The 22,587-nt window shown below is 46.8% G+C and overlaps 1 protein-coding gene across 5 annotated transcripts in view; it reads right to left on the reverse strand.

Moving 5' to 3' along the window:
• Positions 1 to 951: 951 nt before the first annotated feature.
• Positions 952 to 22,587, reverse strand: part of LOC110485939 (endonuclease V) — a 55,301-nt gene continuing 33,665 nt past the window's right edge. For 3 of the 5 annotated variants that reach the window (XM_021557191.2, XM_021557190.2, XM_021557187.2), the window contains one exon: positions 955 to 1,259. In XM_021557191.2, coding sequence (XP_021412866.1) covers positions 1,236 to 1,259 — 24 coding nt within the window. In that variant the 3' untranslated portion in view covers positions 955 to 1,235. Of the gene's footprint in view, positions 1,260 to 22,587 lie in introns of all 5 variants that reach the window. The other 2 variants (XM_021557188.2, XM_021557186.2) reach the window with 1 other exon arrangement.

Genomic DNA, 22,587 nt, shown 5'->3' on the forward strand with positions numbered 1-22,587 from the left:
AAAAACGTAATGCACGCTTATATCTTGTTCTAAATGTAAGGGTGAACGAATAATGGCTACACGTGGAGGCTGTCTTGGAACAAATCATTCTAATGTCAGTTTACGGCCTCATCTTTATATGTTTAGGCCTAATGCATCTATGGGAATCTGAAACAGACAAGCATAATATGCCGACTCAACGCCTTCTAAAACGCACACTCAGCACCAACAAAAATAGACACCCGGATGTACACATGACCCCCTCTACAAACTACAAAAATAAACACTTACCACACCCACACACACAGTCTGTTCCCCTCCTCCTCAACCTGGCCCGTGGCCTACTCCTGGGGCTGCAGCCCTCTGACGTGTGTGTGTGTGTATATCAATGGGTCTCGATGTGTACAGTTCAATCCTGAGTTCCTTTGAGGCCGGATGGTTCTGAAACCCCATGCTGATCAATACTGCCCCCAGTGGTAGGCTCTAATCCTGTCCCTGAACCCTGCAGCGTCAACCCCCCTCTGCCCTTCCGCTCCGATCCTTGTGCCCAGCCAGGCACCGCACCGCCATTACACACACACACACACACACACACACACACACACATACACACACACACACACACACACACACACACACACACACACACACACACACACACACACACACACACACACACACACACAGGAAGAAATGCAGGCACATACACACACACACACACACACAGAGATGTGATGTAAGAAGTGTGTGAGTCACTCCTAAGTCTATAATGACTTACAACAACCCCTCTCACCTCAACCACACAGAGCCACAGATACTGTAAATCAATTGGGAAAAGTCAGTGTTTGCATCACTCCTCTCACTGTACAACTACGGTACAACTCAGCTTGCTAACATGGGGAAAAGTCAGCTGAATTCTGTACATCTTTGGCTCTGACCCCCAAAATGTTAATAAAAAGTAGTATGAATACATTCAGGGCTCAGTTGGGATTTATTTACAGGATAAAAAGCATCTCTGTATAAAAAGAGCCCAAAACATGAGTACAGTATATAAATATATTCTTCTATTCTTAAAAATACCCATAGACTATACTGTAGATATAAAGAGAATGCATAAAAACACTGTAAATCTCATGTAAATCTCTCTCATGCACCCACTCACTCTCTCACACACAAAAACACATTCACACACTAACAGGCACGTTGAAGGCTCTTCGGCTATCTTCTTGTTAGGCATCACTGTTGTGTTTTGCATTTCATGATGTGTCCACTTCCCAGCACTGAGGAGAGAGAAAGAGTTGAGATTGGTATGTCAGCTTTGCATAACACGACACATTCTACAACAGACAACATCCCCAAATAGTAAAGTATTTCCAAAGTCTCTTCAGACATTAGCAAAAATATCAGGAGCTGACCTGGTATACCAGCTATCATAACCTTCAATAGTATCAGGAGCTGGCCTGGTATACCAGCTATCATAACCTTCAATAGTACCAGGAGCTGGCCTGGTATACCAGCTATTATAACCTTCAATAGTATCAGGAGCTGACCTGGTATACCAGCTATCATAACCTTCAATAGTATCAGGAGCTGGCCTGGTATACCAGCTATGATAACCTTCAATAGTATCAGGAGCTGGCCTGGTATACCAGCTATCATAACCTTCAATAGTATCCGCCAGGGCTTACAGTGACCTAATATGCAATTTGCACTGATATTGCCCGAGAAGACATTTCCATTAAACTGGAGAGAGATAGAGAGAGAAGAGAGAGTGAGGGAGGAAGGGAGGGAAAGAGATGAAGAAGGAGAAAGATGGAAAAGGAGAAAGGGGAAATGAATGGGATCAGGGTTGCTGTCCATTACAATCAGACACTGTAAGGGGTCAATGTGCTGACCAGGTGATAACAGACAGAGCATTATAGATAATAGACCTATAATGGGAGACAGAGAGGAGACATCACAGAAAGCTGACCCCAGGTCAGCGGTAGACAGACGGAGAGGAGACCTTGCTGTGTTTCCTGAGGGGAGAAGCAGCACTCAGATCAGTGGAAGAAGTGGTACCTGAGTACTAGAAGGCATATTAGCTATTATAACTCATGCTAAAGGGTACACAAACTATTAGAATTAGACATGGTCAGTGATGAGAAAGGGATGTGCTTGTTCGGCTGGTGCTGAAGGAGGGTTCAATGGGGATTGACTAATGTATAACACACACACAGTGTCAGACACACACACAGTGTCAAATCAAATCAAATTTTATTGGTCACATACACATGGTTATCAGATGTTTAATGCGAGTGTAGTAAAATGCTTGTGCTTCTACTTCAGACAGTGCAGCAATATCTAACAATTCCCCAATAACTACCTAATACACACAAATCTAAATAAAGGAATCGAATATATACAGTGGGGCAAAAAAGTATTTAGTCAGCCACCAATTGTGCAAGTTCTCCCACTTAAAAAGATGAGAGAGGCCTGTAATTTTCATCATAGGTACACTTCAACTATGACAGACAAAATGAGAAAAAAAATCCAGAAAATCACATTGTAGGATTTTGAATGAATTTATTTGCAAATTATGGTGGAAAATAAGTATTTGGTCACCTACAAACAAGCAAGATTTCTGGCTCTCACAGACCTGTAACTTCTTCTTTAAGAGGCTCCTCTGTCCTCCACTCGTTACCTGTATTAATGGCACCTGTTTGAAGTTGTTATGAGTATAAAAGACACCTGTCCACAACCTCAAACAGTCACACTCCAAACTACACTATGGCCAAGACCAAAGAACTGTCAAAGGACACCAGAATCAAAATTGTAGACCTGCACCAGGCTGGGAAGACTGAATTTGCAATAGGTAAGCAGCTTGGTTTGAAGAAATCAACTGTGGGAGGAATTATTAGGAAATGGAAGACATACAAGACCACTGATAATCTCCCTCGATCTGGGGCTCCACGCAAGAGCTCACCCCGTGGGGTCAAAATGATCACAAGAACAGTGAGCAAATATCCCAGAACCACACAGGGGGATCTAGTGAATGACCTGCAGAGAGCTGGGACCAAAGTAACAAAGCCTACCATCAGTAACACACTACGCCGCCAGGGACTCAAATCCTGCAGTGCCAGACGTGTCCCCCTGCTTAAGCCAGTACATGTCCAGTCCCGTCTGAAGTTTGCTAGAGAGCATTTGGATGATCCAGAAGAAGATTGGGAGAATGGCATATGGTCAGATGAAACCAAAATATAACATTTTGGTAAAAATTCAACTCGTCGTGTTTGGAGGACAAAGAATGCTGAGTTGCATTCAAAGAACACCATACCTACTGTGAAGCATGGGGGTGGAAACATCATGCTTTGGGGCTGTTTTTCTGCAAAGGGACCAGGACGACTGATCCGTGTAAAGGAAAGAATGAATGGGGCCATGTATCGTGAGATTTTGAGTGAAAACCACCTTCCATCAGCATTGAAGATGAAACGTGGCTGGGTCTTTCAGCATGACAATGATCCCAAACACACCGCCCGGGCAACGAAGGAGTGGCTTCGTAAGAAGCATTTCAAGGTCCTGGAGTGGCCTAGCCAGTCTCCAGATCTCAACCCCATAGAAAATATTTGGAGGGAGTTGAAAGTCCGTGTTGCCCAGCAACAGCCCCAAAATATCACTGCTCTAGAGGAGATCTGCATGGAGGAATAGGCCAAAATACCAGAAACAGTGTGTGAAAACCTTGTGAAGACTTACAGAAAACGTTTGACCTCTGTCATTGCCAATAAAGGGTATATAACAAAGTATTGAGATAAACTTTTGTTATTGACCAAATACTTATTTTCCACCATAATTTGCAAATAAATTAATAAAAAATCCTACAATGTGATTTTCTGTATTTTTCCCCCTCATTTTTCCGTGATGTGTACGTCTAGGAACTTAAAAATGTACACCTTCTCCACTGCTGTCCCGTCACATTATCTCTGTACAATGGACAGCGTGAGAGAACAAGGAGTGAACGACATGTGAGTGGAATCGCTGCTGTTATGTCTGAATGCAGAGCGGATCTGAATCTCTCAGCTGGCCAAGACTCACCTCCATTCACTCCATTGTGTGAAAACACATTTCCTTCAGTAACAGGATACAGGAAGTAGTCCTCTCTGTTCTCTGTCACACTACACCTCACATAGAGGCTCTCACCACGAGTGGCACCCTATTCCATATATAGTGCACTACTTTTGACCAAAGCCCTATGGGACCTGGTGAAAAGTAGTGCACTATAGGGAATAGCGTGACATTTTGAATGCAGCCCACACCTCCAGCTCTATCTTCCATTACCTGGAGTTGCATCAGGAGTAGTGTCAAGGTTTAAAGGGCCACTTCCTGTGTGAGGGTGTAGTAGTGTCGTAGTGTCGCGCTGACTGATTAGTGTCAGGAGGGTAATCAGAGGTGGCAGAGCAAGACTCTCTTTGGTAAAGATAAGTTACTATTCTGATAAAGAGGGGAGAAGTAGCGTTTGTGAAAGCTTCAATGGGATGTGCGTGGGACTGAGTAATCATAACAAAAAGAATCCTACATAGGGACATTCTGACAAGAACAACCACACTGCCTCACTTGCTGAGGCAGTTGTGTAAGAGTTCGTCACGCTGATCTGTCCCCTTCTCCTCTGTGAGACTGTTGGGCACTTCCCCCGATCATTCTGATTGTCGTTTGTCACACTCTTCCTCCTTACCAGTGGCACACAGCTTTAGAGATGTGGAAACGCATTTCGGAGGTTAGCTTCCCCTTTCAAATGTGGTCTTAGCTTGTTAACCCCATCATAAAACGATACTAAAGTTGTCCTTACTGGTACACATATCTATTAGCTAACCACATGACTTGCACCTTGACATCTTCCATTGAAAGTAGAAAACTGCTTTGCCAGCAATTACATTCAAAAGGCCTATTGGAGAAAATAATATTTTCAAAAGTGAATTGAAAGCGTCAAATGCACCCTTTGATATAGTTTTCAATGTCAGTTTAACGCACGGTTCAATGGCAGACATGACCAGGCAGAGATGGAGTTATTGATTTGGAGCGGAGGTGTCACAGGGCCAAATAACTCAGTGGAGAGAGGGAGACAATGAGATGGCCCTGTCGTCACACAGGTACACACACACACACACACACACACACACACACAATCACACACACTTGATGAACACACATACACGTACAGACTCAAACAGCGCACACACACATTTGCCTAAAGTGCACTCGCGTCTGCCAGATGGGAGTTTACAACTTGCTGCACTCAAAACTCGCACTATGTCAACGACAAAATAAGCACACACACATATGGATTGTCAACTCAAAACTGTGTGCATGGGCACATAAATTCACACATGAACTCCCCTCCTTCCTGTCCCCATCCCCCTCCCACACACAAACACCCCCCCCCCCCACCAAGACACACTCACAATCCCCCCTGCACATAAACACACACACCGCCACACAAACACACCGTATCATACTGCTGGAGTCAGCACATTTTCACCACAGTAAATGAGGTGCTGTTTATCCATGCTCAGACATTACCAGACTATACAGCAGGCTGGCCCAGCCCTGCATCCTGCATTACAAATATGAGACGCCACACACACGCACACCCCCCATAAACATTTGCAATATTTTCCCATTTCCTCTGCAGGTAGTCAGGCAGTCAGGGCGGGCGACGGTTCATCTCTGCCCTTCAGTATTAATAATCTCCCAGTCACACCTCACCTCTTTGGGGGATGAATCATGTTGTATGGGGCCTGCTGGGGTGAGGGGCAATACGGTGATGCACGACATGATGGCTGGCCTTTGTGCAGGGGAAGGAGTGGGGAGAGGAAGAGGGGGAGAGTGGGGGAAAGGCCATGGCCCAGAGATCTCTATTTCCATGGCACATACTGGATATGCCCTCATACACACACACAAGCAGGTACACGCACACAACACGTCACACCCATACACACAGTCAGCGACTGATTGGATGACTGAGCAGAAGGTGGTACGTGTCCATGCAACACTGTTGAACATTGCCGATGGTATTGCATCACCACCTGGGTCCTTTCATTTTAATCCAATCAAAACCTTGTATACAAAACACCTGAGACACTTAAGGTCCCAGACACCGAAACGGGGAGTGATTTTGAAAATATGCAACAAGGAACCAGCTTGGTCTGTTGATCTCAATTTCACTTCACTTTCATAATTTGTTTTGGTCACAGACCGTTTCCTTGCTGAGGGAGTTGTATAATGATATTTTGAGTGGAGTTTCACCGTACATGTTTTCCCAGTAAACATATTGAACAAGCTACGCCCTCATTTCTCCTGCTGTCCCTGTAATAAACACTTGAGCTCAATAACAACTAGCTGGACTGATCACGACCAAGGTAAAGGATTCATTCATACAACTAGATACGCATTGTAATATAATAAGTGCTCAGGGGAAATGGGGTGCACACCTAAGTGTCATCAAAATAGCTAGAAGTGGTGTGTTTGTGCGGGTGTTGTGAATACGGTGGTGTGCCGTTTACAGCTTCGCTTCTGTGTGTGTACTGTGTGTGTACTGTGTGTGTGTGTGTGTGTATATAATAATCATTATGTGTGTGCGCCCTGGGACTGGTCTGACGCTGTGCGACGCTAACTGTGACATGATTGATGAAGAGGTGGCGGTGTGACAAGAACAACTGGGCTCTCTGCATCCGGCCCCGGACTACAGTACTGCCACGCTCTCCACACACACCCTCCTCCAGCTGTCCCCGTGGGACCACGCTCTCTCACTGAGTGTGTGAATCTGTGTGTAAGAGCGTGGGTGGGTGTGTGTGTGTGTTAATGTCCTTTTATCGTTGCAAGGGTAGCGAGGAGATGCTAGATGCATAACACTGAACAGGGACAAGCGGAGTTAAGGTGTTCAGCTCTAGTGATTGATGCGTTTGAGTTTAGCTTTAGCGTTGTTCACTCAGAATGATGCTTATGAAGTTGTTCAAGGTGAGCGGAGTACGAGACTGAGAGAGAGAGGGAAAACAGAGAGAGAGAGAGAGAGAGAGAGAGAGAGAGAGAAAACAGAGAGATAGAGAGAGAGAGGGGGAGAGAGAGGGAAAAACAGAGAGAGAGAGAGAGAGAGAGGGGGAAAACAGAGAGAGAGAGAGAGGGGGAGAGAGAGGGAAAAACAGAGAGACATGGAGGAGAGAGAGGAAAAACAGAGAGACATGGAGGAGAGAGAGGAAAAACAGAGAGAGAGAGAGAGAGAGAGAGAGAGAGGGGGAAAACAGAGAGAGAGATAGTGAGAAGGATTGAAAGCGTCGGGAGGAGGCGAAAGACAGCAGGGACAGAAAGACGAGTGAAAGAGAGCTAGGCAGGAGGGCAGGAACAAAAGGGCAGAGAGAGATGAAGAAAAGCTATGTGCAAGAGGAGAAGGAGAGCTCTGCTCAGTGCGGCCGTTTGAAGCGGCCTGTCTGACATGAAAGCGCTGGGCTCTGTGACCCTGGAGGGCATCATATTACATTACAGCAGCAGGAGAGAGGGAGAGTGTAATAAAATGATAGAGAGGGGAAGAGTGACAGAGTGGAAGAGAGAGAGAGAGAGAGAGAGAGAGAGAGAGAGGAGAGAGAGAGAGGGGAAGAGAGGGAGCGAGAGAGAGAGTGAGAGGTGAAGAGAGAGAGAGATAGAGTGCGTGAGAGAGAGAGGGGAAGAAAGAAAGGTAGAGAGAAAAAATAAACAAAGATACAATGAATCCCACTGCACTAAACACAGACTTCAAAAGACTTCAATGGCTAGCCACAACACACATTCACATTGACATACACACACTAATACATTACAAGCGAGTCTGTGGGCACACATTATGAGGGATCCAGTGGTACCCCATCAGTCTATCCAAACAGATCTGATTCACTATGATTTAGCTCACAGATTCACCACCATTATTTGTAGTAAATGAGTTTGGGAGGAGATATTGTGGTTGTGTTTCTATGGAGGCTCATGGCCATTGGGCCAGACTGAGGGATGGGCTCACAGTGGGCGGAAGAGGGGTGGAGGGAGGGAGAGAGTGTTACCGGCACCGTGAATCATAGTGTTAGTGTAAGCAGGTGTAGTCAAAAACACACACACACGAATACAGAGGCAAAGGCACACACACATACATGATCATAGTAGATTGTAACTCACCATTTGGCACGGGGCACGGGTGAGGAGGTCATCTACCTACTGATATCTCTGTCTCTTCACAGCATCAGTTCAGTGGATGGTGTCGAACACCTCTGACTCAACACCATACAAGGGGAGTGAGACCAGGAGAGTGAGCAGATCATCGCGTTGATTTTTATGACTGACTGTCCGCACTCGTGATTTCCTGTGGGGTTGCACGCCAGTTAATGCGTATAAGCCGGTGGATGCATAAGCATGCGAGTGGATTTACGAACGTGTGTGTGCAGTGCGTACCTTTGGGTATCTGTTTCTGTGTGTGTTTGTGATAATAGCTGCGAGTGATGTTCTGGTTGGTTGGTTGTGGCGAGGCACTGTAAAGCGCCAGGGTGTAAATGACTATTTGATGCTCTCTCAAGGCACATCCATATTCATCTGTTGTCAGGGAAGTCTGATTAACAGCCTCCCCGCACACACACACACACACACACACACAACTGGCTCAATCATTCATATCCATGGACAAACACTCTCTCGCACGCAGGCACACACACGTACAGCACACACTCTGCCAGTATATACTGAGGGCAATGAAGACGGGCAGTCACTACTGGTAGCTCAGAGCTCACTACCCTAAATGGCTACATATTCTCAACGGCTAGTTAGTAGATACAACTCAGCATTTAAATCTCTCTAATCCCCAAATCAGCAAGCAAAATGGATTTGATTTCTGAAAGTGTAAACTGCGACGACGGAAGGAAGGCCCGAGAGATGCTAATGGAACGTGTGCCGATATTCGGAGCGACACAGGCACCCGTAGGAGTTGGCGATAGACAGAAAAAGGATGAGCTGCAATTTGTTTTGGAACGTGGTTTTGTTGTGTCTTTATGGAGTAGAATATTTCAAACGAGGGTTCAACACTAAAGAAGAAAAGACAACACAGCTAATTCGGAATCATACTGTATGGTAGCATCATCGCTAACACTGAGGCACACTGCATGGTAGCATCATCGCTAACACTGAGGCACACTGTATGGTAGCATCATCGCTAACACAGAGGCACACTGCATGGCAGCAATATCGCTAACACAGAGGCTCACTGTATGGTAGCAAAATCGCTAACAATGAGGCACACTGTATAATAGTATAATCTCTAACACTGAGGCACACTGCATAGTAGCATACTCGCTAACACTGAGGCACACTCATGGTAACATAATCACTAACACTGACCAATACTGTATGGTAGCATCATCGCTAACACTGAGGCAGACTGTATGGTAGCATCATCGCTAACACTGAGGCATACCGTATGGTAGCATAATCGCTAATGGTAGAACAAGCTGAGCCAATACAGTAACTAAACCTGCACTGTAGCTTACTGAAGAGACTAAGTGACTGAAATCAAAAGGAATGACTGGACCTCACAGTCAGTTCCTCTCAGCCTAATGTAAAATCTAAAAACGCATCCCATGATGCATCTCCTCTCCCATCTCAAGGCTGATTCGTCCTTATTGCAACAGATCGGTCTGTATTGATTTGCCCATAGAAGCACCATTGATTTTCCATTTTAGAGCAAGGTATGGGTATTTGTGCTCGCAGTGGAAGGAGAGGCAGGGGAGGCAGAGGCAGGCGTTGGCACTTCACACCCGAACAGAGTCAGAGAGTAAAGTCAAGGGAGGAGGTAAAGTCGGTTTTCTTAAAAGACAAATAAGGCCATCCATCTCAGATGTTCACCTGTGTCAGCTCATCTCTGCCAAGGCATCTATCAATAACAGCTCTCTGGACTGCTGATCAGAACTGTTGACTGTTGTTTTATTTTAGATGAACAGTAGGGCATGAAAGTTCAGCTGCAAACAGCTGCGTATAAAACTCTGTTAGAACTTCTGGAATCTTGATTTTCACCTTTTGGGTGAAAACCTACAGGAACTTTGGCCAACTCTAAACTATGGCTGACCTTCTCTGGCTTCTGACCCAAGGTGCCTCTTCCTCTCTCCTCTGGAATGGACAGAACCAGAAGGAAAGGTCAACTCCTAAAAGGTACAGTGGCTTGCAAAAGTATTCACCCCCTTGGCATTTTTCCAATTTTGTTGCCTTACAACCTAGAATTAAAATATATTTTGGGGGGGTTTGTATCATTTGATTTACACAACATGCCTACCACTTTGAAGATGCAAAACAAGAAATAAGACAAAAAACAGAAAACTTGAGCGTGCATAACTATACACCCCCCCCCCCAAAGTCAATACTTTGTGGAGACACCTTTTGCAGCAAATATAGCAGCAAATCTCTTGGGGTATGTCTCTATAAGCTTGGCACATCTAGCCACTGGGATTTTTGCCCATTCTTCAAGGCAAAACTGCTCCAGCTCCTTCAAGTTGGAGGGTTCTGCTGTTGTACAGCAATCTTTAAGTCATACCACAGTTTCTCAATTGGTTTGAGGTCTGGGCTTTGACTAGGCCATTCCAAGACATTTAAATGTTTCCTCTTAAACCACTCGAGGGTTGCTTTAGCAGTAGGCTTAGGGTCATTGTCCTGCTGGAAGGTGAACCTCCGTCCCAGTCTCAAATCTCTGGAAGACTGAAACAGGTTTCCCTTAAGAATGTCCCTGTATTTAGCACCATCCATCATTCCTTCAATTCTAACCAGTTTTCCAGTCCCTGCCGATGAAAAACATCCCCACAGCAAGATGCTGCCACCACCATGCTTCACTGCGGGGATGGTATTCTCGGGGTGATGAGAGGTGTTGGGCTTGAGCCAGACATAGCGTTTTCCTTGATGGCCCAAAAAATAAATTTTAGTCTCATCTGACCAGAGTACCTTCTTCCATATGTTTGGGGAGTCTCCCACATGCCTTTTGGCGAACACCAAATGTGTTTGCTTATTTTCTTCTTTAAGCAATGGCTTTTTTCTGGCCACTCTTCTGTAAAGCCCAGCTCTGTGGAGTGTATGGCTTTTTTTTATCTCCGCTGTGGAGCTTTGCAGCTCCTTCGGGGTTATCTTTGGTCTCTTTGTTGCCTCTATAATTAATGTCCTCCTTGCCTGGTCTGTGAGTTTTGGTGAGCGGCCCTCTCTTGGCAGGTTTGTTGTGGTGCCATATTAATTTAATTACATTTTTCTTTCAGTTTCAGGATTTTTTTATAACTCAACCTTAATCTGTACTTCTCCACAACTTTGTCCATTACCTGTTTGTGTTAAGGTGCGTGAATGAGGACCCAAAAGCGAATTAACAAACAGAGTACTTTAATGACGAACATACGTGGGCTCAGATGGACAGGTAGATTCCGACAGGACAGGACAAGGTTGCAGCACACACGATGATAGTCTGGTTCAGGCATGAGACACACAAACAAACAAACAAGAATCCGACAAGGACAGGAGCAGAAACAGAGACAGATATAGGGACCTAATCAGAGGGAAAAAGGGAACAGGTGGGGAACGGGGTGACGAGGTAGTTAGGAGGAGACAGGGCACAGCTGGGGAAAAGAGGGGGAGAAAAGGTAACATAACAACGACCAGCAGAGGGAGACAGGGTGAAGGGAAAGGACAGAGACAAGACAACATGACAGTACATGACAGTACCCCCCCACTCACCGAGCGCCTCCTGGCGCACTCGAGGAGGAAACCTGGCGGCAACGGAGGAAATCATCAATCAGCGCACGGTCCAGCACGTCCCGAGAGGGAACCCAACTCCTCTCCTCAGGACCGTACCCCTCCCAGTCAACTAGGTACTGATGACCACGGCCCCGAGGACGCATGTCCAAGATTTTACGGACCCTGTAGATAGGTGCGCCCTCGACAAGGATGGGGGGGGGGGGGGGGAAGACGAGCGGGGGCGCGAAGAGCGGGCTTAACACAGGAGACATGGAAGACCGGGTGGACGCGACGAAGATATCGCGGAAGAAGAAGTCGCACTGCGACAGGATTAATGACCTGAGAGATACGGAATGGACCAATGAACCGCGGGGTCAACTTGCGAGAAGCCGTCTTAAGGGGAAGGTTCTGAGTGGAGAGCCAAACTCTCTGACCGCGACAATATCTAGGGCTCTTCGTTCTACGCTTATTAGCAGCTCTCACAGTCTGCGCCCTATAACGGCAAAGTGCAGACCTGACCCTCTTCCAGGTGCGCTCGCAACGTTGGACAAAAGCCTGAGCGGAGGGGACGCTGGACTCGGCGAACTGAGATGAGAACAACGGAGGCTGGTACCCGAGGCTACTCTGAAAAGGAGATAGCCCGGTCGCAGACGAAGGAAGCGAGTTGTGGGCGTATTCTGCCCAGGGGAGCTGTTCTGACCAAGACGCAGGGTTGCGAAAAGAAAGACTGCGTAAGATGCGACCAATAGTCTGATTGGCCCGTTCTGCTTGACCGTTAGACTGGGGGTGAAAGCCGGAAGAGAGACTGACGGAAGCCCCAATCAAACGGCAAAACTCCCTCCAAAATTGAGACGTGAATTGCGGACCTCTGTCCGAAACGACGTCTGACGGAAGGCCATGAATTCTGAAAACATTCTCGATGATGATTTGTGCCGTCTCTTTAGCAGAAGGAAGCTTAGCAAGGGGAATGAAATGAGCCGCCTTAGAGAACCTATCGACAACCGTAAGAATAACAGTCTTCCCCGCTGACAAAGGCAGTCCGGTGACAAAATCTAAGGCGATGTGAGACCACGGTCGAGAGGGAATAGGAAGCGGCCTGAGACGGCCGGCAGGAGGAGAGTTACCGGACTTAGTCTGCGCGCAGACCGAACAAGCAGCCACGAAACGACGCGTGTCATGCTCCCGGGTGGGCCACCAGAAACGCTGGCGAATGGAAGCAAGCGTACCCCGAACGCCAGGGTGGCCGGCTAACTTGGCAGAGTGAGCCCACTGAAGAACGGCCAGACGAGTAGGAACGGGAACGAAAAGAAGGTTCCTAGGACAAGCGCGCGGCGACGGAGTTTGAGTGAGTGCTTGCTTTACCTGCCTCTCAATTCCCCAGACAGTCAACCCGACAACACGCCCCTCAGGGAGAATCCCCTCGGGATCAGTGGAGGCTACTGAAGAACTGAAGAGACGAGACAAAGCATCAGGCTTGGTGTTCTTAGAGCCCGGACGATAAGAAATCACGAACTCGAAACGAGCGAAAAACAGCGCCCAACGCGCCTGACGCGCATTAAGTCGTTTGGCAGAACGGATGTACTCAAGGTTCCTATGGTCAGTCCAAACGACAAAAGGAACGGTCGCCCCCTCCAACCACTGTCGCCATTCGCCTAGGGCTAACCGGATGGCGAGCAGTTCGCGGTTACCCACATCATAGTTACGTTCCGACGGCGACAGGCGATGAGAAAAATACGCGCATGGGTGGACCTTGTCGTCAGAGAGGGAGCGCTGAGAAAGGATGGCTCCCACTCCCACCTCTGACGCGTCAACCTCGACAACGAACTGTCTAGAGACGTCAGGTGTAACAAGGATAGGAGCGGATGTAAAACGATTCTTGAGGAGATCAAAAGCTCCCTGGGCGGAAACGGACCACTTAAAGCACGTCTTGACAGAAGTAAGGGCTGTGAGAGGAGCTGCCACCTGACCGAAATTACGGATGAAACGACGATAGAAGTTCGCGAAGCCGAGAAAGCGCTGCAGCTCGACGCGTGACTTAGGGACGGGCCAATCAATGACAGCTTGGACCTTAGCGGGATCCATCTTAATGCCTTCAGCGGAAATAACAGAACCGAGAAATGTGACGGAGGAGGCATGAAAAGTGCACTTCTCAGCCTTCACGAAAAGACAATTCTCTAAAAGGCGCTGGAGGACACGTCGAACGTGCTGAACATGAACCTGGAGTGACGGTGAAAAAATCAGGATATCGTCAAGGTAAACGAAAACAAAGATGTTCAGCATGTCTCTCAGGACATCATTGACTAATGCCTGAAAGACAGCTGGAGCGTTAGCGAGGCCGAAAGGAAGAACCCGGTATTCAAAGTGCCCTAACGGAGTGTTAAACGCCGTCTTCCACTCGTCCCCCTCCCTGATGCGCACGAGATGGTAAGCGTTACGAAGGTCCAACTTAGTGAAAAACCTGGCTCCCTGCAGGATCTCGAAGGCTGAAGACATAAGAGGAAGCGGATAACGATTCTTCACTGTTATGTCATTCAGCCCTCGATAATCTATGCAGGGGCGCAGAGACCCGTCCTTCTTCTTGACAAAAAAAAACCCCGCTCCGGCGGGAGAGGAGGAGGGGACTATGGTACCGGCGTCAAGAGCTACAGACAAATAATCTTCGAGAGCCTTACGTTCGGGAGCCGACAGAGAGTATAGTCTACCCCGGGGGGGGGGTGGTTCCCGGAAGGAGATCAATACTACAATCATACGACCGGTGTGGAGGAAGAGAGGTGGCCCTGGACCGACTGAACACCGTGCGCAGATCGTGATATTCCTCCGGCACCCCTGTCAAATCACCAGGCTCCTCCTGTGAAGAAGAGACAGAGGAAACAGGAGGGATAGCAGACATTAAACATTTCACATGACAAGAGACGTTCCAGGAGAGGATAGAATTACTAGACCAATTAATGGAAGGATTATGACAAACTAGCCAGGGATGGCCCAAAACAACAGGTGTAAAAGGTGAACGAAAAATTAAAAAAGAAATGGTTTCACTATGATTACCAGAAACAGTGAGGGTTAAAGGTAGCGTCTCACGCTGAATCCTGGGGAGAGGACTACCATCCAGGGCGAACAAGGCCGTGGGCTCCTTTAACTGTCTGAGAGGAATGTCATGTTCCCGAGCCCAGGTCTCGTCCATAAAACAGCCCTCCGCCCCAGAGTCTATTAAGGCACTGCAGGAAGCTGACGAACCGGTCCAGCGTAGATGGACCGACAAGGTAGTGCAGGATCTTGAAGGAGAGACAGGAGTAGTAGCGCTCACCAGTAGCCCTCCGCTTACTGACGAGCTCTGGCCTTTTACTGGACATGAAGTGGCAAAATGACCAGCGGAACCGCAATAGAGACAGAGGCGGTTGGTGATTCTCCGTTCCCTCTCCTTAGTCGAGATGCGGATACCTCCCAGCCGCATGGGCTCAGCACCCGAGCCGGCAGAGGAAGATGGTAGTGATGCGGAGAGGGAGGCGACGGAGAGCGCGAGCTCCTTTCCACGAGCTCGGTGACGAAGATCAACCCGTCGCTCAATGCGAATAGCGAGTTCAATCAAGGAATCCACGCTGGAAGGAACCTCCCGGGAGAGAATCTCATCCTTTACCTCTGCGCGGAAACCCTCCAGAAGACGAGCGAGCAAGGCCGGCTCGTTCCAGCCACTGGAGACAGCAAGAGTGCGAAACTCAATAGAGTAGTCTGTTATGGATCGATTGCCTTGACATAGGGAAGACAGGGCCCTGGAAGCCTCCTCCCCAAAAACAGATCGATCAAAAACCCGTATCATCTCCTCCTTAAAGTCTTGATACTGGTTAATACACTCAGCCCTTGCCTCCCAGATTGCCGTGCCCCACTCACGAGCCCGTCCAATAAGGAGAGATATGACGTAGGCGACACGAGCAGTGCTCCTGGAGTAAGTGTTGGGCTGGAGAGAAAACACAATATCACACTGGGTGAGGAACGAGCGGCATTCAGTGGGCTCCCCAGAGTAACACGGCGGGTTATTGATTCTGGGCTCCGGAGATTCGAAAGCCCTGGAAGTGGCCGGTGGATCGAGGCGGAGATGGTGAACCTGTTCTGTGAGGTTGGAGACTTGGGTGGCCAGGGTCTCAACGGCATGTCGAGCAGCAGACAATTCCTGCTTGTGTCTGCCTAGCATCGCTCCCTGGATCTCGACGGCTGAGTGGAGAGGATCCGAAGTCGCTGGGTCCATTCTTGGTCGGATTCTTCTGTTAAGGTGCGTGAATGAGGACCCAAAAGCGAATTAACAAACAGAGTACTTTAATGACGAACATACGTGGGCTCAGATGGACAGGTAGATTCCGACAGGACAGGACAAGGTTGCAGCACACACGATGATAGTCTGGTTCAGGCATGAGACACACAAACAAACAAACAAGAATCCGACAAGGACAGGAGCAGAAACAGAGACAGATATAGGGACCTAATCAGAGGGAAAAAGGGAACAGGTGGGGAACGGGGTGACGAGGTAGTTAGGAGGAGACAGGGCACAGCTGGGGAAAAGAGGGGGAGAAAAGGTAACATAACAACGACCAGCAGAGGGAGACAGGGTGAAGGGAAAGGACAGAGACAAGACAACATGACAGTACATGACAGTTTGGAGAGCTCCTTGGTCTTCATGGTGCAGGTTGCTTGGTGGTGCCCCTTGCTTAGTGGTGTTGCAGGCTCTGGGGCCTTTCAGAACATGTGTGTATATACTGAGATCATGTGACACTTAGTTAAATAAAATCTATCTGTGTGCAATCTAATTATGTGACTTCTGAAGGTAATTGATTGCATCAGATCTTATTTAGAGGCTTCATAGTAAAGTGGGTGAATACATATGCACGTACCACTTTTCAGTAAAAAAAAAAATTACAAAAAAAAAAAAAAACATTTTTTGAAACAAGTAATTTTTTTCATTTCACTTTGAATATTTTGTGTTTGTCCATTAGATTTTATTTAGATTTCATGTATTTAAATTACAGGTTGTAATGCAACAAAATAGGAAGACCACCAAGGGGATTAATACTATTGCAAGGCACTGTACATCATTGGAGAGGATAACAGTGGGGAAAGACAGAGGGAGGTCGTGTCAAAGGACAATAGGCTGAATTGGAACGCATGCCGACACCATAGACTTGTGTGCAGGAGACCATGGCATTACCTCTACACCAGCCAGGACACAATGGACATTCACTAACTCTCAACATGAAGAAAAGCAACCCCAATCTGGGAAAATCATTTGTGAGATTTAAACAAGTTCTTTTTTTTAAACCCAAATTCAAGCAGATGCCTATTGGGCTGCATTGAGTTGTGTTGGTGCACCAGCTAGCTGGAAACAGGCAAAACATCTGTTGGAGTCCTTGATAACATTTAGTGTGAAGAGTGAACACACAAGCTGTGGGGTGTCACGATTATTTTACACTTGCTGAGTAAACTTTTTCATGCTCAGTGCCAGTGGCTTTCTGTGTTTTGATGTGTGTGTGTGTGAGAGTGTGTTGACCTTGAACTGATACAAAATCAGCTATTGTCAACAATTCAGAGGAATGCAACAACATTTAGTCTTTTCTTTTATTTCTCTCTCACTTCTATACTTCCTTTGCACACACCGATTCCCTCAGTTCCCTTCCCATCTGTTCAAAAACACTTTTTCTCTACGCTTGTCTCTCCTTACTGTTCCACACCTTACATTGACATTTTAGTCACTTAGCAGACACTCTTATACAGAGCGACTTACAGGAGCAATTGGGGTTAAGTGCCTTGCTCAAGGGCACAGGCAGATTTTTCACCTAGTTGGCTCAGGGATTCAAACCAGTGTCCTTCGGTTACTGGCCCAACGCCCTTTAACTGCTAGACTACCTGCCACTCCTCTTCTCTTACATTCCTCCGCTCTCTCTCTATCCATCTCTCATTCCTGGGGGCTCAGCGATTGTTCTGGTTATCGTGGGACGGGTTGTGAGAAAGGAGGCAGGTGGCAACGATTTATCAACGATTGAGGTTCGCGCAGTGCGGTGGTGTTCTGGGGGAAAGAAGGGATGACAGGGTTTTTCGTTCCTGAGGCCAAGCTTGATGAAACGATTGAGGATCCACTCTGCCGCATCAAACAAACAGGTAGATACTAGATTGGGGGGTCTCCTCCCGCTGATTTGCCTGGCATGGGCTTCTCTCCCCTTACACCCCCCACCCATCCCTCATCCCTGATTCCCCGCCTCTCCAGGTTGCAGTACAAAATGCTCATCTCCCTCCCTCCCTCTCTTTTTATTCACTGTGTTTCGCCTCTGTCTATACGGATGGAAATGGATGACAGAGTAGCAGTAGAAAAAGGCAAGAGATGGATAGTTGGAAAGATGGACAACTCCCCCTCCCTCCCCATCTCTCTCTTTTTGTGTCTTTGATTGCGCAGTCCCAGTGCGTGTTGGGGGAAGAGCGGCATGGATGCAGGCACCGGGTATCCTGCCAACTCTCTCTCTGTCTGCCAGAAAAGGCCCAGATGCCTGCTGCTGCCTCTGGCACACTGTGCTACTCTAGTCTATACTCACTGGGCCTCAGAGAGAGGGAGGGGTGGGAAAGAGAAGGGGGGGGGGATGAGGAGTTAAAGGCAAGAGAAAGAATGAGGAGATATTAGAGAAATGTAAGTGAGGACAGCAGGTAAGATAAAAAGACACAGAGATTCAGGATAAACAAAAGAAGGATGAGAGAGAGAGGAAATGAGAGAGGATGAGAGTATCCTTCAGGGTATTCCTTTTCTGAGATCAAACTCCCTCATCATGTCTTCAGCTTCAACATCAAAAGGAACACTCACATTTTGCCCTTATCAAACAAGCACAATAACATTTATGTAACTGTCAGGATTTGAACCCTGTTCTCCCACGGGAGAAGCTAACATCTTGACCTTTGGACATTTCCTTTTGGCCTGCTGGCTGACACTGATTTTGAAGTCGAAGGCAGGGCTACCCATCACATGACCATGACTGACTCAAGTCCGCTACACTTGCACACACACGCATAAACACGCACACACTTTTCTTGTCTAATTAAAAGGTTTGTTGTCACTGAACAATATTTTATTTGTGCATCTGAATCCCTGGGGACATTCAAAGTCAGCCTATATACCATTATGCTGGTGTTTAATCATTAAAGGTCCAATGCAGCAGTTTGTATCTCAATATCAAATCATTTTCTAGATAACAATTTAAAAAATAAAAAATAAACAAAAATAGCTTCTTAGCAAAAAGCAATTTCTCAAGCAAAAATGTTGTTAGAACTGTCTGGGAGTGGTCTGAGTGGGAAACTGAAAATTAGCTGTTATTGGCAGAGAGATTTGGAACTCCCTTTCTTATTGTTCTATTAACAATTTTACCACCTGGTGATGTCACCATGGCAGGACAACACTCCATCCCACCAAAACAGGCAAACATTTCTGCCGATCTTTTCAAACAGCTCTTACACTAAAAGGGCATGATCATAATTTTCACAATTTCACAGTGTTATTCCAACCTCAAAGTGTGGAAATATATATAAAACACAGGAAAATCACAATCACAGGCCTTTAAATAATCCAAAAGAATCCCTACTTTCACCAAGAAGTTTTCTTATTAATTAGTTGTCCTCCTCCCTGCCGAGTCTATTCATCTCCACAACATTTCCCTGACATTTTGGAGATCAGTGGGAAAGGGCATCAGTGTGTATATCAGCATGAACCTAATTGAAAACTTCAACTCCTATTCATTTAATTTCTTTTCACCTGGCGTCCCCAGTTATTGGTTAGGATTGAGGGGTGGGTGGGGTAATGGAGGAGGATAGAGGGAAATGATTGGGCAGCATCCATCAGTCATGGGAGGGAAGAGCTGTACAGGTCTGTGAGGGACTAGCTGTAACGTTACCGTGGTGATCAATGAGGATAAATACAAGAGAAAGGTGTTCTTCGCCTCGAATGGTCACATGATCAGAAAATACTCACGGTCCTTGTTCGTAAAAGTTTAAATATATCAGGTATGAATGCACACACACACACACACACACACACACACACACACACACACACACACACACACACACACACACACACACACACCTCAAACCACTACAAGAGCTCTTCTCAATCTGCATTGATTCCTGTACTCCATTTCTCCCTCGCTCCTCAGCCTCCTCATCCCCGTCTCCATTCCTGTTGTTCCTCTCTTCCCTTCAGATCCCTTCATCTCCTCCCCTGCTGATCCATCTTTCATCCCGTCCTCTTTCTCTGTCAGGTTCCTATTGCTTTCCTGCCAAGCTTTCTCTCCCTCCAGCATGAGTCAGTGAGAGAGGTGCTCATTCCCTTTGCCCTGCAGGGGGCTATGAGGGGGTTGTGAGAGACAACAGGTGGGCTCACAGTTCAGAGGCTAACAGAGGAATGGATACTCCAGCTCTACCCAGTGGTCCAGGGGATGATAGGCTCTGGGTATCTAACAGAGGAGCACTAGAGATATCCATTTTCTGTAAAGGGATTCCATTGAGATAGAGACTGTGGACTTCAAGGGAGACTGGTTATGAGAAGGGAGCACAACGATTCTCTGCCTAACCACTAGAAGAAACCTGTAGAGCAGTGGAATGCAATCGTAGAAGTATCCATTTTAGATTTTCTTTAATGATCTTTTATCCAAACCTGGAGATCCTATTGAGATAAATCGAGCACAATGATCCTTTGACTAAACTCTATAAGACTACAGTGCGGGGTTAGGCAATCCAAACCAAGTATTTAAAAGCCTGCGCATTTACTGGCACTTGCAGAGTAAGATTACCCCCCCCCCCTATTTGTAGAGAAATGGCATGGGATAAACTTAACAAGACAGAGGCCACCTCATGCACGCACTGACAAATAATGTAACAGGAAGACAGAAACCCTAGCCATATGGCCACTACTAGAAACCACTACTGATTCATGACGCACCATCCTCCCCATTTTCCCGTTACCCACCATGTCGGCGACAGTAGCATACTGTACAGTTAGAGGGGTTGAGAGCACACTCCAGCCCTCATTAGAACAGTACCAGAACCAGCATCGCCAGAATATCTGCCCTGCATAGCTCATCCACAAAGCTTTTTAAGTGGAAGGGAGTGAGGGGAGGTTTTAAAGGGGAAGGGAGATAAGGGAGTTAAAGCCTGGAGATTGAGAGGGGCAGCCTTGCTCACTCGGCAAAAACCTTCCTGTCACTTTCCCCTTTGTTGAGAGAATGATCAAAAGAGGACGATGGGTGAGAGAGAGCATCGCTCCTATCCTGGGGGAGTTCAAACGGGGATAACTTTGGAATGCCGGAACATGGGCTGCATTTCAAATGGGTCCGTGCAGTGGATGAATGCATCTGTGTGTGTGTGTGTGTATGTATGCGTGTGAGAGTAAGCAAGAGTGTGCAAATGTCCTCTCGATGTGCACATCTCTATGTGCATCTGTATGTGTGTTCTCACGCACGTGCGTACTGTACTGTAACTGGGTATGCGAACATCATTTGCATCCTCATATGACTCTTGAAGCGCTGGAGCTTTGATGACTCACTAAAAGGAGGGGATGATGGGGCACTGACTGTTGTTTGAGAGGATGATCTCTGGATCTAAGGCTGCCTTAGCCTTCTTGTCCTTATTTTTTCCCCTCTCCCTCCCTCGCACCATCCCGAGGAGCTCTCACCACACACCAGTGGCTCCTCACTGAGGAGGATCATCCTCCTCAGTGAATTTCATACATAAAAAAATAAAACTATACTAAATATATTCACATCACCAAATAACTGATTAAAATATACTGTTATGCAATGAAGGTCTACAGTAGCCTCAACAGCACTCTGTATGTTAGAACCATAGTCGGAGGACAGCTAGTTTCCGTCCTCCGCTGGGTACACAGACTTCAATACAAAACCTAGGAGGCTCATGGTTCTCAACCCATTCCATAGACTTGCACAGTAATAATGACAACTTCTGGAGGACGTCCTCCAACCTATCAGAGCTCTTGCAGTACTAACTAATATCTTCTCCATCCAATCAAAGGATCAGAGAATGAATCTAGTACTGAAAGCATAAACTACTGCAGTGCATAAAATGGGGTGAGTAGTTGACTCAAATAGAGAGAAAGACAACAGTTAAACAGTTTTGAACACATTATCTTGTTAAAAAATTAAGGAGAAGCAGCAGAGGTAGTGCTTGCTATATTTTATTGTATTTTCTTTCTTCTTAGTTTACCTTTTACTTAGCTAATTTAGCCTAGTCAACATCCTGACTCAAACAGTGGAATGCTATTTATGTCAGCTAGTTGGCTAAGGCTATCCAACAATGCAACTCTTCCAAAGTCAAGGTAAGCTTTCGGTTTTGAATATTTATTGCCACCGGGGTTCACCGGTGTAACTGCTAAACCACTTGCTGTACATCAAATCAAATTTGTCATATGCGCCTTACAAATAGTCTGGGTAGCCATTTGATTAGCTCTTCAGGAGTCTTATGGCTTGGGGGTAGAAGCTGTTAAGAAGCCTCTTGGACCTAGACTTGGCGCTCCGGTACCGCTTGCCGTGCGGTAGCAGAGAAAACAGTCTATGACTAGGGTGGCTGGAGTCTTTTACGATTTTTAGGGCCTTCCTCTGACACCGCCTTGTATAGAGGTCCTGGATGGCAGGAAGCTTGGCCCTGGTGATGTACTGGGCCGTACGCACTACCCTCTGTAGTGCCTTGCGGTTGAAGGCCGAGCAGTTGCCATACCAGGCAGTGATGCAACCCGTCAGGATGCTCTCGATGGTACAGCAGTAAAATCTATTGAGGATCTGAGGACCCATGCCAAATCTTTTCAGTCTCCTGAGGGGAATAGACTTTGTCGTGCCC

The sequence above is a fragment of the Oncorhynchus mykiss genome, chromosome 13 (genome assembly GCF_013265735.2).
Source record: "Oncorhynchus mykiss isolate Arlee chromosome 13, USDA_OmykA_1.1, whole genome shotgun sequence".
NCBI lineage: Eukaryota > Metazoa > Chordata > Actinopteri > Salmoniformes > Salmonidae > Oncorhynchus > Oncorhynchus mykiss.